General features: G+C 64.1%; 9 protein-coding genes across 9 annotated transcripts; 3 read left to right on the top strand and 6 right to left on the bottom strand.

Moving 5' to 3' along the window:
• Nucleotides 1–94: 94 nt before the first annotated feature.
• Nucleotides 95–232, top strand: JCM10292_004081 (uncharacterized protein; the record flags this gene model as incomplete). The annotated part of the gene is made up of 1 exon (XM_076649274.1): nt 95–232. A coding segment is annotated over one exon (138 nt), but the record flags the coding sequence as incomplete, so codon positions are not given.
• A 152-nt stretch (nt 233–384) lies between these two features.
• Nucleotides 385–1827, bottom strand: JCM10292_004080 (uncharacterized protein; the record flags this gene model as incomplete). Its single annotated transcript, XM_076649273.1, has 8 exons — nt 385–615; nt 672–769; nt 826–875; nt 937–959; nt 1016–1110; nt 1176–1307; nt 1371–1706; nt 1785–1827. The coding sequence occupies 8 exons, from the start codon at nt 1825–1827 to the stop codon at nt 385–387; spliced, it is 1008 nt and encodes a 335-aa protein (XP_076505283.1).
• Nucleotides 1828–2235: 408 nt separating this feature from the next.
• On the bottom strand, nt 2236–4109 carry JCM10292_004079 (pepsin-like aspartic protease; the record flags this gene model as incomplete). Its single annotated transcript, XM_076649272.1, has 11 exons — nt 2236–2324; nt 2390–2662; nt 2716–2746; nt 2808–2900; nt 2962–3141; nt 3200–3270; nt 3332–3412; nt 3466–3534; nt 3594–3650; nt 3708–3750; nt 3810–4109. 11 exons carry the CDS (start codon nt 4107–4109, stop codon nt 2236–2238), a joined length of 1287 nt encoding a protein of 428 aa, XP_076505282.1.
• A 652-nt stretch (nt 4110–4761) lies between these two features.
• On the bottom strand, nt 4762–6200 carry RRP1 (Rrp1p; the record flags this gene model as incomplete). Its single annotated transcript, XM_076649271.1, has 5 exons — nt 4762–5284; nt 5340–5471; nt 5529–5718; nt 5773–6000; nt 6065–6200. 5 exons carry the CDS (start codon nt 6198–6200, stop codon nt 4762–4764), a joined length of 1209 nt encoding a protein of 402 aa, XP_076505281.1.
• Nucleotides 6201–6604: 404 nt separating this feature from the next.
• Nucleotides 6605–8234, bottom strand: JCM10292_004077 (arabinan endo-1,5-alpha-L-arabinosidase; the record flags this gene model as incomplete). Its single annotated transcript, XM_076649270.1, has 10 exons — nt 6605–6729; nt 6788–6839; nt 6911–7007; nt 7071–7099; nt 7167–7344; nt 7403–7497; nt 7562–7754; nt 7810–7836; nt 7911–7963; nt 8100–8234. The coding sequence occupies 10 exons, from the start codon at nt 8232–8234 to the stop codon at nt 6605–6607; spliced, it is 984 nt and encodes a 327-aa protein (XP_076505280.1).
• A 690-nt stretch (nt 8235–8924) lies between these two features.
• Nucleotides 8925–10412, bottom strand: UBC12 (NEDD8-conjugating protein UBC12; the record flags this gene model as incomplete). The annotated part of the gene is made up of 5 exons (XM_076649269.1): nt 8925–9034; nt 9151–9298; nt 9450–9538; nt 9685–9780; nt 10253–10412. The coding sequence occupies 5 exons, from the start codon at nt 10410–10412 to the stop codon at nt 8925–8927; spliced, it is 603 nt and encodes a 200-aa protein (XP_076505279.1).
• Nucleotides 10413–10625: 213 nt separating this feature from the next.
• JCM10292_004075 (uncharacterized protein) lies at nt 10626–12386 on the top strand (the record flags this gene model as incomplete). The annotated part of the gene is made up of 7 exons (XM_076649268.1): nt 10626–10775; nt 10843–10972; nt 11112–11279; nt 11375–11626; nt 11695–11784; nt 11873–12102; nt 12195–12386. The coding sequence occupies 7 exons, from the start codon at nt 10626–10628 to the stop codon at nt 12384–12386; spliced, it is 1212 nt and encodes a 403-aa protein (XP_076505278.1).
• A 252-nt stretch (nt 12387–12638) lies between these two features.
• JCM10292_004074 (cyclic pyranopterin monophosphate synthase) lies at nt 12639–13355 on the top strand (the record flags this gene model as incomplete). Its single annotated transcript, XM_076649267.1, has 1 exon — nt 12639–13355. The coding sequence occupies one exon, from the start codon at nt 12639–12641 to the stop codon at nt 13353–13355; it is 717 nt and encodes a 238-aa protein (XP_076505277.1).
• Nucleotides 13356–13429: 74 nt separating this feature from the next.
• Nucleotides 13430–14794, bottom strand: JCM10292_004073 (hydroxymethylglutaryl-CoA lyase; the record flags this gene model as incomplete). The annotated part of the gene is made up of 3 exons (XM_076649266.1): nt 13430–13870; nt 13945–14442; nt 14537–14794. The coding sequence occupies 3 exons, from the start codon at nt 14792–14794 to the stop codon at nt 13430–13432; spliced, it is 1197 nt and encodes a 398-aa protein (XP_076505276.1).
• Between the last annotated feature and the right edge of the window lie 201 nt (nt 14795–14995).

Here is a 14995-nt window from a genome sequence, read left to right as displayed (position 1 = left end):
CCCTAACCCTAACCCTAACCCTAACCCTAACCCTAACCCTAACCCTAACCCTAACCCTAACCCTAACCCTAACCCTAATCCGCAGCAAGTGCAGACCCCGCAGCAGCAGCAGCTTGCCGGCTCGAACGGCTCGCAGCAGCAGCAGCACCTGCATGTGCAGAAGTCGCCATCGACGGCACAACAAGCGCTCGACTCGCGCATCGACCCGTCGACATACGGAATCGGCAGCTAAAGTGCTCGTCAGGCATTGCGGGGGTTGGACGAGGGAGGAGACGCTTGTTCAGCATGAGATCCTGTGTAGCGCGCTTTGCGGTCGACCCACACGCGAGTCTCTCTGCGCCCTGCCCGTCGACCGAGAGAAGCGAATCGCGTTGACAGCGCTGTCTACCTCAGCGGGAGTGGCGGCGCACCCGACTGCGCGACTGCGCCAATCTCGCTCCCGTCCTCGGCAATCTTGATCGGGCCCTTCTGCAGCGGGAAGCCGCCCGGGCCCGAGAGCACCTCCTCAGGTACGTCCATGGCGCGCTGCTGCGCTGCGAGCGCGGCCGTCTTGCTCGCGTAGACCTTGGTCGGTTTCAGCTCGCCGGACGAGAAAGAGTGCTGGCGTTTCTCGAGCTGCGAGAGCGGAATGGGTCAGGCGAGTCCGGCAGTAGATTGTGGAAGGTGCGCACGTCGTGTGCCCACATGGCTGCGCCAATGCGGTTCGAGATGCTGAACACGAGGCCGACAAGCGGGATGCGCTCCATGAGCGAGGCGACAAAGCCGAACACTATGACGATGCTCAATGAGTTCCGTAGCTCGTTGTGCAGTAGACTCTGTACGCACTGCGATAGGGGACCTCGCGTTCCGTCGTCCACAGCTCGATCTGGAACGGTCTGCGGAAGACGAAGGCTCAGCTCGAACGAGACTGCGACGAGAACAAAGGATCCGGCTCACGACATCTTCTTGGCAGCAAAGTACTGGGAAGTGCGAAGATTAGCTCGTACTCGTCGCGAGCGGGCGAGACACGACGTACGGGGCGGTGCAGGCTCCTGCCAAGCGTGAGAGCGCGGATCGCGCTGATGACGCAGAGGCTCAGGCCGGGAACGAAGCTAAGCGGGGTGAGAAGAACTGCGCAAGCAAAGTGTCAGCCGGCATCGGTGACACCGAAGGCTGCGACAACGGCTTCAACGCACCTTTGAGCAGGACGGTGCGGACGAGCGGGCTTGACAGTCTGACGTAGAAGGATTGCTTCTCCGCCGCCCGCCTGGCACGCTCCACGGGCGGCACGAGCCACTCCTCTGTGTACGGCTGCCAAAAGTCGGGAGCTGCGAAAGCGACAGCCGAGGTTAGCGGACGAATGAAGCGGGCTCACCGCGCTGATGACGCACCCTTGCCTCGGCTCCGCACGGTCGCCTCGTACACCTCGTCTCGACTCTTGCGCAGCTGACGCGAAAGAAGCCACTCGACAAGCATCGAGATCTGGCCGAGGAGGAGCATCCAGGTCGTGTACCGCACCGGCGACACGCCAAGGAGAGCCGCATCGTGGATGTTGCGCGGCGAGAGCGGGCTCCGCGAGAGGACGAACGTGACGTAGAGTCGAGTCAAGGGTAGCGCGAAGAGCGAGTAGGGGACGGCGAGGAGGAGGGCGCGCTGAAGAGACTTGCGCGAGCGCTGCCAGATCGGGCGGTACAGCTGCGGGTCGGTCAAGAGCCTGTATGCGCCGACTTTGCACGTCGACAGCGGTCCTCCCGCCTCGTCAGCGCACCTGGCGAGGAAGGAGGCGGTGCACGACGGTGACGCACCGACGCAGTAGGCGGGCGGGAACGGGAGCAACTCGACGGGCATGGCGGCGAGGCAGCGAGCACGATCAGGCTTAGTCAAGCTCTGCACCGGCGAGAGCAGCCGAGAGGAGCGGAGAGTGCGGAGGTCAAGGAGCGACCGGGACGAAGTGGGGAAACGTCGCCGCTCCGCGAGCGAACACAGCAGGCGCCACAGACAGCATACAGTCGCTCTAAAATGCGATGCGACATAGGCGCGGGAGAAAGACGGGTGCGATAAATACGATTGCACGAGGAACGGAACAGCGCAAGAACAGCGAGGGAAGGGAGAGCGTCCATCTTGCGAGCGAGAGGCGCGATGAAAGGAGAGGGTGAATCACGAATGCGAGGTTGCAAGGTCTGCGAGATTGCGAGGAATTGCGAGGAGGTTGCGAAGGAACGCCGAGAAGAAGGAGGCCGCCTGGGCGCTCGAGAGTCACTTGTGCGCATTCCAGAACGAGATGGTCGGCTGCTCGTTCTGGCTGCCGAAGTCGAACTTGGCGTAGACGTTGCGGAGGAAGTTGGCTGGGAAGCAGGAAGGGGAGAGTCAGCCTGGATGCGAGAGTCGGAAGACGAGGCAACGAACGCACCGCCAAGGATACCAGCCTTGACGCCGCCGAGCTCGATGTCGACGCCGAAGAAGGTGCTCGCGCACATCTCCTTGCTGTCTTCGTTGGCATAGCCGAGGTTGAACGTGCCGGGCTGGATCTGCGCGACCTGGCGACGGCCGCCGTCGAAGCTGAAGCCGACTTGGCCGATCTGGGCGTTGCATGGGTACTGCCAGCGCTCGACCGTGTAATCGACGCCGTTAAGACCCTGGGTGATCGTGTCGTACAGCTTGGCGCCCGGGATGGCCGAGTGGACTGCGGAAGGCAGAATCAGCAACGGCCTGTCGACAGAGCAAGAGCAAACCCACTGGTCTTGACGACATCCTTGGGAAGGTAAGACTGCGTCGGTAAAAGGTGAGTATGCGGACGAGTGAGTGAAGGACGCTGAGACTGCACGCACAACAGTCGAGCCGGAGTCGATGAAGGTTGCGACGCCGAGACCGCCCGCAGCGGTGCGGCTGTTGACGACAACGATCTGAAGACCCAGAGCCCACTGTACAGTTGACGATTGAATCAGCGCCGAAGCAAGGGAGCAAACAATTGACTTCGCTCACGCGACCGAAAGGCGTCCACACGGGCAGCTTCATGTACGGCGACTTGGCGTACGCCTCGTCCATGCCGCCGAGGATGAGCGAGCCTTTGCCGCTCTCGGCGCTGCCCAACGCGAGGCCGAAAGACTTGCTGTCGAGTTTGCCGGCGCTGTACAACGAGTCCATGACGCTCGGAGCCGCGATCTGCGAGGTGCACCGTCATCAGCGGCTTCCCGCTGTGCTCGGGAAAGGCGTAACACACCTTGGCCTGACTAGGCATGCCGAGACCGAAGACGCCAGATACACCAGCCGAATGGTCGGATTCAACGAGGCCTGGGTAACAACCCGATGTCAGACTTCACGCGAGCGTGAGAGCCAAGGCTCGGGGACGCACCGAAGGTTTGCTTGTCGATCGAAAGACCCCCCACCGAGATCTTATCCTGGGCGATGATGCCGCTCATCGAGCCGTCGACGTCTGTAACACGAGGTGAGCGGGTGACGGATGTGGCAGCGGCGGCAAGCACGCACAGCTGAAGGTGAATGCCTCGTCGGTCGCCTTGTAGGAAGTCGACTTGCTCGTGTCGAACGCAGATGCGCCTGTGCCGGAGTGCGTGAGTATCTGAGAGGGGGACCCAAGGATGCATGCAGGAACGCACCGTTGGCATTTGTCGACTGAACGACCAGATCGGTCGAGCCGGTGTCGAGGATCAGCGCTACAGAGGGATGGCGTCAATCGTTGTGCGAAAAGTGGACGTCAAAGAAGAACGCACAAAGAGTCTGGCCTGACGAACCAAACTTGACGGGCACGAAGTTCTGCAAGCAGCGCATCGTTAAATGCTGCCGTGCGCGCGATCCGTATCAGACACACGTACCGCATACTGCCTCGCATCGAGCGAGACCTGCGCCTGCTTGTCGCAGCGCTTGCCGAGCGGAAGCGCCCGGCGCGCGTTGCGGCCGACCTGCGGCTCCACATCGGCTTGGCCGGGGTTGACACCCTCAAGCTTCGGGAAGGTCGCGTCGAGGTTGCGGGCAAAGAGGGCTTCGTCGACGGTTCCGTCGCGGCGCGTGACGGTCGGAACCGAGCCTTCGAGACGGACGGGCGAGGGGAGAGCGTCGACCAGCGACGAGGAAGCGAGGATGGCGAGCGGGGCCAGCGCGACGAAGCCGATCATTGAGGATTAGAAGCGGAAGGAGGGGGCACTGATCAAGGTGAAACGACACAGGGGAAAATGAAGGAGAAGAGCGGGAAGCGACCGGCTCCTGAAAAGTCGCAGTTCGAGCGGAGCAGGGAGAAAGGGAAGCTCGAGCCCGAGCCGCACAGCAAGGTTCTCACCCGGCACCGAGTCCGGCAGGCGAGGACAAGGGCACTCTCTCCTGCGAAGGCTTCGTGCGCCCAAGTCCTCGCGGCGAGAAAGGGATTGCCGCCTGCGCCCGTGCCTGATGCACGCATGTGGACCGTGCATATACGCACTGCGCTGGCCTCTTGCGCTTTTTCAGGGCCGGCAGAGCTCTGAGCGTTGCGGAGAGAGGCGTTCCCTTTGTCTTCGCCGATGAGACTGCCCGAAGCGAGCGCGGCAACGCGAAGCCCCCGTCGGCACACGGGAAGACAACGGTATGGCTCTCGTGCCACGTGCGACTCGATCGCACGCCGCAGACTGACAGCCGACGAAAGCTGCGGGTCGGAATAAGCGTAACCCGCGGAACGGGGCGGTGCAGGTAGTCGTCTTTCGGAAGCAACATCCCGTACACAGCGCTGACAGCGGTCTCGCGAGCTCATCGAAGCAATGAACACGAAGGCAAAGATAAAGGGCTAGCATGACCCGCTCATTCCAGCTCGACGCCCGACGCTGCGACAAACTGGTAGATCCGCCTGCGGTTGACTTCGCCAGTCGTCTCGCTCCCGCCCTCGTCAAACAGCCGCTTGAGCACCGACTTTGCGATTGCCTCGCCCGCTGCCGCATCGCTCTGCGCGCCGGCGCCTTCCACCGCGAGGGCGACGATGCCCGGGTACGCCGGGCGCGGAGGGGGCGGCGGGTCGTTCTTTCGCCGCTTGTTCGGACGCGAAGACGGTTTCGGCGGGAGGAGCGCTTCGAGGAGGGGCGTGAAGACGTTCTCCGTCACGCGAGAGGCGAGGATGGAGGTGGGGGCGATGGCAAATGTCGAGCACATGGGCGCGAGGAGGGGGGTCACCGGAACGGAGCGCTCGGGTGCGGAGGTAGAGAGCTCGTCGGACGCAGTTGAATCGGAGGATGAAGGGAGGTGGGCGGCGCAGGTACGCTCAATTTCGTCGAGGTAGATGTCGAAGAGGTGGTATGCGATCGAGTGGAGCACCTTCGGATCGGTGACGCTGTTGCAGCGGAGGATCAGCACAAGATAGAGCGAGCAGAATCGTGAAGACGCACTGCAATGGCCCGCCCGGTCCCGTCAAAACCTCGTTGTACTCCGCGATAGCCCTTGCATCCCAACCTTCCCGCTCTAGCAGCCGGAATGCGACATGCACAAATCGTCGGAGCAGGAGAAGGAACTTGTCGAGCCTGCGAACGACCAAGATGAGCGGGGGAAGCAAGGGGAAGAGCGGGAGAGGGGCGCACCGGTGCTTGTCCATCCCGAACCACTCGCGCACGACCGTGTGCCAGAACCCGCGGAGGTAGCAGAGCGCGGCGCGGAAGCGCTCAACGCGACCGTTGTGCGTCTTGCTCTTCGGGCGGACGTCGAGCGTCAGGTCGGCGAGCGTCTGCGCGAGCCCCTGCTGCACGAGCGGCTTGTCCGACATCCAGAAGCCTGCAGAGAAGCACGTCAGCGACATTCTCTAGAGATCGTGACAGGAATACGCACAGTACCAGACTCCCTTCCACAGCTTGTCCATCTCATCGGGCGACAACCGCGCATCCGGCGTCCACTCCTCGTCCCAGTTGAGGTCCCCGACGGGCAAGTCTTCCTCCTTCGGCTCGACTGCCTCGTCATCGTTGTCGTCTCCATGCGCTGCAGACGCACGCTTGACCTTCCCCGCCGAGAGGAAGCGGGAGAGCGTAGCGACGGCCTTGTCGCGGACGTGCTTCTCGCCTGCGCAGCTCGATCGGGTCAGCGCAAGCTCTGAAGAGCCCGTCAAGCTGGAGAGAGAACGCACTGCTTGCCAGGAACTTGCCCAGGGGCGGCGTCGAGCTGCTCGGCGCTCCCCCGTGCTTCGCGCCCTTCTTGGCCTTCTTCGCGGGCGGCTGCGCGTCTGCGGCGCCGAGGGCGCGCTTGCCTAGGTCGCTAGGCATCTCAGCTGCTGGCTGGGTTGGTGCTCGAGAGCTCTCGAGCGAGTGGGAAGCGGCGACGTCGGTCTCAGCCGTGAGCCTCGCCGGCCCAAGCTTCTCTCGCCCAAGTCCGCACGCCTCTCCTGAAGCTGCCGCGCTCTGCACCCTGTCCCGCCTTGGCTTTGCAGCGATTCAAGCGGTGTGCAGGATCGCATACGGACTCTGGGGGACGCCGAAGACGTCGGGGAGAAGCGCGGGAGAGCGGATCTAGGTTGCATCGCCGGATCAACCGCGCGGAAGCACACACGTCCTCCTCCCGATGCGCAATCTGCGCTTCCAAGCAACGATACAGGGGTGCCCAGCGAGGCAGGCGGATACAAACAGTATGCAAGAGCGATCATCAGGAACAAAGAGGCGAGAACGAGCGCCTAGTCGACAACGACAGGCCAACCCGAGCTAAAGTCGAGCCGGTTGAGCCCGACGACCGACTTGCCCGGGACGTAGTAGTGATATGCAAGGATCGGACCGTCGACATCGTTCAGGAGAGCTTGGCCTGCGAGACAGCGCAGGGTCAGAGACGTAGCGAAAGAGACCAAAGATACGAGACGAACCGCCAGGACCGATGGTCGAGCCGTGCGTCGAGAGGATGATCGTGCCACCGCTCTGTCGGAGCAAGTGAGTCAATACCAAGCTTGTGCGCACATGAATAGAAGGCTTGCCTCGGTAGCGGGCACGCCGTCCTTGTCAACATAAGGGCCAAGGACGTTGTCGGCGCGGCTGACGCGGATGTTGTAGGTCGAGTCGGTCGACCTGCAGCAGATGTCGAAAGAGCTGGAGACGTGTGCGAGCCAGTCAGTGACGTGCGAGTGCGGTATTGCATGAAGAGGAGCCCACCTGAAGAGGTAGAAGTAGCCGTTGCTGGCCTGCGCCACGCGAGCAGATACACATCAGGACCGACCACTGAGCCAGTCAGCGAGACGTTGAACGCACCCTATACACCCACGCTGCCTCCTCCGCGCCGCCGCCGCCGCGCTTGGCGAGGTGGACGTAGTCCTTGCGGTCCGGGTGAAGGAGCTTGCCCGTGTTCGGGTCGAGCTGGACCGTGAAGAGGCCTTGCCAGTACGAGCCAAAGGTGAGGTACCACTCGCCGGAGGGGAGGATGATCAGGCTGTTTCGAGTGTGTGATTAGCGCGAGACTGGATACGCAGGGCGCAGGAAAGGCGCACTTTGGGTCGATCGCGTTGTACCGGTCATCCTCGGAAGTCTCGAGGACTTTTCCTCCGTCAGTCCAGGTACCCGGAAGCGCCGTCGAGCTGAAGGCCTGCAACAAGCACGCGAGTCAGCATTCGCTACCAACCGGTCACTCTCGCGCGTTGAAGGCGCACCAGGAAGAGCGCGCTGTGCCTGCTCCCCATCGAGCTCGCCGTGTAGTACATGACGAAACGCTTCTGGCTCGCGACCCACGTGACATCGGGCGCCCACAGGTCGCCGTTGCGCTGGCGAGTGTACGGGTCCGTCGCGACCGGCGCCGACGAGGGGAAGACGTCGCCGATGTAGGTCCAGTTGACGCGGTCGGGGCTGAGAGATCAACGTGATAAGTTGATGTGCAGGCAGAGACTGTCAAGGGACGTACGAAGAGTGAATGAGAAGCTGGTTTCCGCTGCAGTGTGAGAGGAAAGACAGTCAGCGCCCCCCTCCACCTTGCTTTGATTGGAGGCACATCAGTGTACGCACGTTCCAAAGAGAAAGTAGGTGCCGTCCGGGCCCTTCGCCAGCGAGGGGTCGTGCTGCGAATCGGGTCAACAACGCGGAACGAGGGTCAGCTTCGTCCTCACTCGGGTCAATGCGGTCGCGACGCACGATCTGTGCGGTCGATACTCAGTCAGCGTGCTAGGCGAGAGGATCAGAGAGTAGAGGACGCACGTCTGTGTCGCCCGTGACCTTGATCGGGTCCGGGTACTTGTGCGTCTGAAGCAGCGGCGTCTGCACGAGCGCCGTCGACGCGGCTGCTAGGGCCGAGACAGCGCTGAGTGCCGTCCAGAGCGACAAGCGACGCATCGAGCGGGATGACTCGCCGCGAGGAAGTGAGCGAAAGGACGACGAGCGGAGGAGGCGGTGCGGAGGCGGAGGAGGCTGGTCGGGGCAAGTGGGGCCGACCTGCGGAGGATAACGAGCGACGAGGGAGCGCCGGAGAGCGTCAGAAGAGCGCAGCAGAGGCAGCAGTGAAGCGTCGTGCAACCGCAAAGGAAAGGCACAGCACAGCGGGCGGGACGAGCGGGTCGACTTGCGAAGGTCGCGGCCCGGCTCCAATCCTCGTCGGCCGCGCCCGATCCGGCTCGCGCACGTCGAAGAAACTGCAGTGGATTGCGACGGGGGATGAACGCCCGCAACGAAGGGGTATAGAATGTGAGCCCGGAAGCCCAGAACGAGGAGAAAGAGGAGCGCGAAGGGAGGATTATGCGAGGTCGGTAGGGGGAGACAGAAACGAGGGCTCGGTGGTCTAGGCTGCGAGAGCGCGCGAGAGTTGTCGTCGGGAGACGAGAGGTGGAGAGAGCTACTGTTGACAAACATGGACGGCTAGGAGACGGACGAAGGGGATCTGGAGGGGGGAGGAAGGCGATCGTGAGCCCGTCGCTTATAGGAAACCTCCACTTCAAGCTGACGTTCGAGACGCCCGAGCAGGAGAGCGGTTCCGACAGCGACGCGCAACGCACCTGCAAAGACACGGAACGAGATGCCATGCGGCGCTCACTTGCGCACGTCGTCAAACTGCTCGCTCCCGACGACACCGCCGCGCATGCTCTTGGTCACGTTCTGCTGGAAGCGCTCGCGGTTCTGGCGCAGGTCGTTGGCCGCGTCTGTTGACGTGGGGAACGAGAAGGATCGGCGAGTCAGCGAGGCCTGTCCGACGATCTCGCAAAAGCAGCAGAAAGCGCAGCCGCGCAAGACAGAGGCAGAGGAGAGGGCAACGCACCCTTGTTGAGCGGGTCGTCTGCGTTGGGCTCGAGGAAGAGGTACTGGAGGCCGACCATGACGGCGTTGAGGTTGAGGACGGGCTTCCAGTCCTCGCGGAGAATGTTGAGGCAGACGTTGCCTTCGAGGTCGAGGTTCGGGTGATAGATCTGCGGTTCGAGGCGCGTTTGATGATGGTCGGCGGTGCAACGTGGCAGGGGTCGAGGAAGGCGTAGAGGAGACGAGCGAGAGAAACGGGGTCAGTCGCCGATTCTTCAATGATCACACTCTCGAATCCTCGCGCGAGCTGCCGCGACGCACCTTGGGCAGGCACTTGACCTTTGGCGGCTCATGCGGGTAGTTGTTGCTGATGGCGACCGTGAACTTGAACGTGCCGCCTTTGTACATGCCTGCGGGTGTGCGATCGTGCACGTCAGCTCCATGATGTCGCTCTCGCAATCTCTGACGGCGGAATCTCCGCTTCGCAAGCAGGCGCTTGCGGAGTGGAGCGGACTCGAGCGTCGAGGGCGACGAGACGAGACGAGACGGGACGCACCCTCGTCCGGCGTGATGGTGAGCTCAAAGTTGAGGAGATCCTCGGGGTTGGGGAAGTGCGTCTTCATTGTCGGCGGGAGGTCGAGCTCGGTCAAATCTGCGTGGCGGGCGAGGGCGCGGTGCGAGTGAAGGGGCGCGGGGAGACGAGGCGGATGATTTCGAGAGAGGGAGTGGAAGAGGCGGGAGGAGAGGCAGGTCAGCACGCATTCTCGGCATTCCCAGGTCCACCTAGCGTGCTTCTGTGCGAGTCGGAGAGTACGGCAAGCCAGCTCGCGCCCCACTAGACGACGCAAAGTCGAGCTGATCGAGGTCGACGACCAGGTCGACTCGTCAGGATGCGCTCTGCCGCTCGCGCCACCGCCTCGGTAGACTCGTGCGAGCTCCAAAAGTGCTATCGAGCCACGAACGAGGACCAGCGATGCGACGGGCGCGAAGTGAGCGGGTCGTCCGCCGGGGTCGTCTGGCCGGGTAAGCGCACTCCGTCGCCCCGATCGAGGCGGCCTGGCACTCCCGGGAGCTCCGATACGGGCGCATGGAGCCACGAAGGAGCAGAACGGAGCGCGACTCGCCCTTCTGTACGCGGATGAGTGCGGCCGAGGTCTTTGGCTTTGCCTTTGCTGCGGCATCCTCGCTCTTCTTAAGGCTCCAGATCTGCGGAGAGAGTGACGGTGAGGATGGTTGGGTCTGGTGGAGAGGGTGCACGGGTGCGGGTGGGCGTGCCTTCATCATCTTGGGCAGTCGGTGCGGAGGGGTGGAGCGGGTGGCACGCGGGCGGGGCGGGGCTTGAGTGCGGGTTGCCGGAGGGTGCGAGTGCGGGCAGAGTCGAGCGAGCACGAGCGAGTCTGGTCTGCTGTACAAAGCGTGCAAAGTGGCAACCAGGCGACTCCGCGTCGTCGTCGTCTCCGTGACTCTACCCTTGTCCCCGCTCCGCCTCGCCGCGAGATGCTGCGAGCGCGAGTCGAGCCTGCGTGGCTCCTGCGATCACACCCCGTGCGCGCACTCGCGACCGCCGCACCGCGCTCTGCACCCGCCGCCGCCCTCGTGTCCCCACGACCCGATCCTCTCGCCGCCGGTCCCGACCCGCGCACCCGCGTGAGTCCCGCTTGAGCCGTGCGCACACACTCACACGCGCACCACACGCTTATCGCCGAGCCCGCAGGCCCGATCACGCATCCGCGAGCGAGACCGCACCTCCCCTCCGCCCTCCGTCTCGCCCGCCCTCACAGACTCGTACGGCCGCAAGCACGACTACCTCCGCATCTCGCTCACCGAAAAGTGCAACCTCCGATGTACGCCCGCCTCTCCCTGCCCGCATCACGCAGCGACGCCGGCGAGCTCGATAGGCCATCTCCGGCACCGGACATGGCTTTCGCTCGCGTGCACTGCACTCACTCCGCCCTGTGACTGACCTAGAACGCTCGCGCACAGGCACCTACTGCATGCCCGAGTCGGGCGTACCCCTCCTCCCGCCCGACCACCTCCTCACCACCGACGAGGTCGAGCGAACCGCCCGCCTCTTTGTCCAGCATGGCGTGCGCAAGATCCGCCTCACTGGCGGGGAGCCCACTATCCGTAAAGACATTGTCGACGTCGTTGGTGCGTCGCGTTCGCCCTTTCTTGCGCTCGACTACCGACCTCCGAGCTGACCTTCTCAACCCCCTCGCGATCACGACATGGATCCGCCCACGCAGAGCGCCTCGGCCGCCTCCCGCTCGACTCGCTCGGCATGACCTCGAACGGCCTCGCCCTCCCGCGCAAGCTCCCCGCGCTCGTGCGCGCGGGGCTCACGCACCTCAACCTCTCGCTCGACACGCTCGACCCGCTCAAGTACGAGCTCATGACCCGCCGCAGGGGGTTTGAGCGCGTCATGCACTGCCTCGAACTCGCGCAGGACCTGAAGCGCGAGGGATTGAGGACCAAACTCAACGTTGTCGTCATCCGCGGTGCGTGTCGCGACTGCTCTCTGCTTCAAGGAGATTTTGGCTGACTCGCCTCTCACCCTGGGGCGCAGGGCTGAATGACATGGAGGTGCCGCAGTTTGTCGAGCTGACGCGCGACCGCGACATCACCATCCGCTTCATCGAGTACATGCCGTTCGAGGGTGCGTGATCGGGGCCGGCCTCTGTCGCCTCTTTTCCTCCACCTTTTGCGGAGGAAAGCTTGGCTCAAGTCTGTGACCTCGCGCGCAGACAACCGCTGGTCGACGCAGAAGCTCGTCCCCTCGGCCTCGCTCCTCTCGACCCTCGCGTCGCTGCACCTGCCAGGCACGATCACCAAGCTCGCCGACGCTGCGTCCGACACGACGCGCGCGTACCGCGTCGAGGGCTACAAGGGGTCGTTCGGCTTCATCTCGAGCATGACGGACCACTTTTGCGGGACGTGCTCGCGGTTGAGGGTCGGCGCGGACGGCGGAGTCAAGGTGCGTCGTCGCGCCGCATCCCGGCTTCTTCGTCCCGCGTGCTCCCTACTCGAGCACGCCACTGATGTTACCACTCGCCTTCCTTCGCACAGGTGTGCCTCTTCGGCCCGCCGGTCCTCTCGCTCCGCGCGCTCCTGCGCTCGCCAACCACGTCCGACGCCGACCTGATGGCGTCGGTCGGGCGCGCCGTGTGGGGCAAGCAATATGCGCACAACGGGCTCGGAGGTGCGTCTGGGATCAAGGAGCGCGGGAGGATGGGACCCATGGTCGGGATTGGCGGGTGAAGGGCGCCGAGGGGAGGAGAGAGACAGAGAGCTTACCCGCTCGTGTCGACACAGGTGCGTCTTCCGATCACACGTGTAGAGCCTTCTCTGCGGGGCTGAGCGTTGCCTGTGCCTGCGCTCAGTACCGGTTGAGCCTGCTGAGCTGACTGGTTCTCCACTCCCGCTCACGCAGCACCACAACAGCGTCGCCACGCATCAGCTAGCGCGCAAAGAGCTTTCTCCGCACCACATGCTCGCACCAGCGCCCGGCGCATGGGCGCGACTGGCCGCATTCCCCTGCACCTCCTTTCCTCCGCATCCATGCCTACTCCATTCGCCCGCGCCTTTTCTACCTCGCGCCCCTCCGCCTTCTCCTCCTCCGCACGCGCTCACAACCGCGCGTCCGACCACAGCGACGACGAGCCACCCGCGCATCTGACGCACATCGACCCGTCGACGGGCAAGGCGTCCATGGTTTCGGTCTCGTCCAAGCCGTCGACGGTGCGCACGGCCACCGCGCAGGGCGAGATCTACCTCGGCGCGCGGGCGTTCTCGCTCATCGACCTGGGCAACTTGGGCGATAAGGGCTGCGGGGGCGGCGGCACGGGGCGGGCGACGCTCGCGACGAAAAAGGGCGACGTGCTCTCGATCGCCGAGCTCGCGGGGCTCATGGGCGCCAAGCACACGGCGCTCCTCATCCCGCTGTGCCACCCGCTGTCGCTCTCGCACGTGCGCGTCTCGCTCCGCCCGCTCCGGGGGCGCGACGCGCTGCGGATCGAGTGCGAGGCGCAGTGCGTCGGGCCGACGGGCGTAGAGATGGAGGCGCTCACGGGCGTGAGCGTCGCGGCGCTCACCGTGTGGGACATGTGCAAGGCCGTCGCGGGACAGGAGATGCGGATCGAGAACGTGCGGGTCGTGAGCAAGAGCGGAGGGAGGAGCGGCGACTGGGTCCGAGAGGAGGGGGAGGCAGAATGGAGCAGCGGCGAGTAGGGGTTGGTTCGCCTGCATGCACGATCGTCAAGCATGTCGCGAGAGTGACTCCGGGCGCGATTCTTGTTACGACGCTACAGCTTGGCCTTTGCTCCTTCGCGGTCCGCCCGCTTTCGCTCGTCGCGTTCCCTCCGCTCCCTCCGCCCCTTCATCGCCCTGCCGACCCTGCTCCCATTCTCCCTCCCGAGCCGCTCGCTTACCCACTCGCCGACGCGGCACAGTTCCTCAAACCTCGTCTCGCGCTCGCCCTGCTCGCCGGCGGCGCCGTCCCACCCGAGCAGGCCGTCCCACCTCTCGCCGCGCGCCTCGTCCGGGTCCGGCAGCGCGCTCGTCGCCCACCCCTCGTGCGCGAGCGCATACACGACGTCCTCCGTCGCAACGTTGCCCGTCGCGCCGGGCGAGTAGGGGCAGCCGCCGAGCGCGGCGATGGACGAGTCGATCGTGCGGATGCCGAGTGTCGAGACGCAGTGCAGCACCGACGAGACGGCCGTGCCGTAGGTGTCGTGACAGTGCGCCTGTGCGAGACAGCCGAATGCCGAGCGAGTCAGTTGAATCACATCGGTCGAATCGGGAAGACGACACAACGCACCGCAAGCTTCGAGACGGGCACTCCTTGCCTTTCACACTCATTCACAAGCCGCTCCCACGCGCCAGGCACACCGACGCCAATCGTGTCCCCGAGGCTGACCTCGTACGCGCCCATGTCGAGCAAGCGCTTTGCAACCGCAGCGGGCTGGTCCGGCTCGACGCGCCCTTCGAACGGGCATCCGAGGACGACGCTCACGTATGCTCGCACGCGGAGCCCGCGGGCCTGTGCCTGCTCAATGAGCGGTGGGAGCGCATCGAGTGACGAGGAGACGGACGTGTTGAGGTTGGCGCGGGAGAAGCCTTCGGTCGCCGAGACGAAGACGGCGAGCTCGTTCGTCAACGGCGGGTCGGCTGAATTTGCGTCGAGGAGCGAAATCAGAGACGAGAGCCCTCGTGCGTTCGGGACGAGGACGGGAAGCGAGAGAGACGAGTGTAAGGAACGAAGGCGCGTAAGTGTCGGCGAGGTGAGGACGTCTGGGGTCGAGGCCATTTGAGGGACCTGCGGAGCCATGCAGTGAGTGTGACACCTTCGACAACGCTTCGACTTCGTCCAAACATGGCAAGAAGAGCGAGCGGGAAGGGTCGGCACTCACCCACATCGGACTGACAAACGAGCCAGCCTCGACATCCCGCATTCCTGCCTTGACCAGCCGCTCAATCAGCTCGACTTTGAGCTCTGTCGACAGCAGCGCCTTTTCGTTCTGCAAGCCATCGCGCGGGCCGACTTCGATGATCTTGACGCGGTCTCGTGGGGTTCGCGAAGAGGAGGAAAGCGAGCGCGGGAGGGCGGCAGCGGGTCGGGCTGGAAGCGTTAGCCCCCGCCGAGCAGTCTGTACAGGTGCACGGAGCATCGCAACTTATACGAGGCAAATGGACGAGGAAGAGAGCCGGGTCGCCGTGTGGGGCGGATTGCCGTCGCGCGAAAGGGGGCAACAGTGTAGTTCCGCGTCGCCGAGTCCCCCTCGTTGACTGTCTGTGCGCAGCGGCTGAGCTGGCCCTTTGATGCGGAATGAGCCAGCGCGTTGTACGACTGCTACAAGCCAAAACGGTAT

Source organism: Rhodotorula paludigena (genome assembly GCF_050403205.1).
Source record: "Rhodotorula paludigena JCM10292 DNA, Rt_paludigena_JCM10292v1_ctg22, whole genome shotgun sequence".
Taxonomy (NCBI): Eukaryota; Fungi; Basidiomycota; class Microbotryomycetes; order Sporidiobolales; family Sporidiobolaceae; genus Rhodotorula; species Rhodotorula paludigena.
The sequence above is the reverse complement of the archived record's forward strand: the minus strand, read 5'-3'. Positions and strand labels throughout refer to the sequence as shown.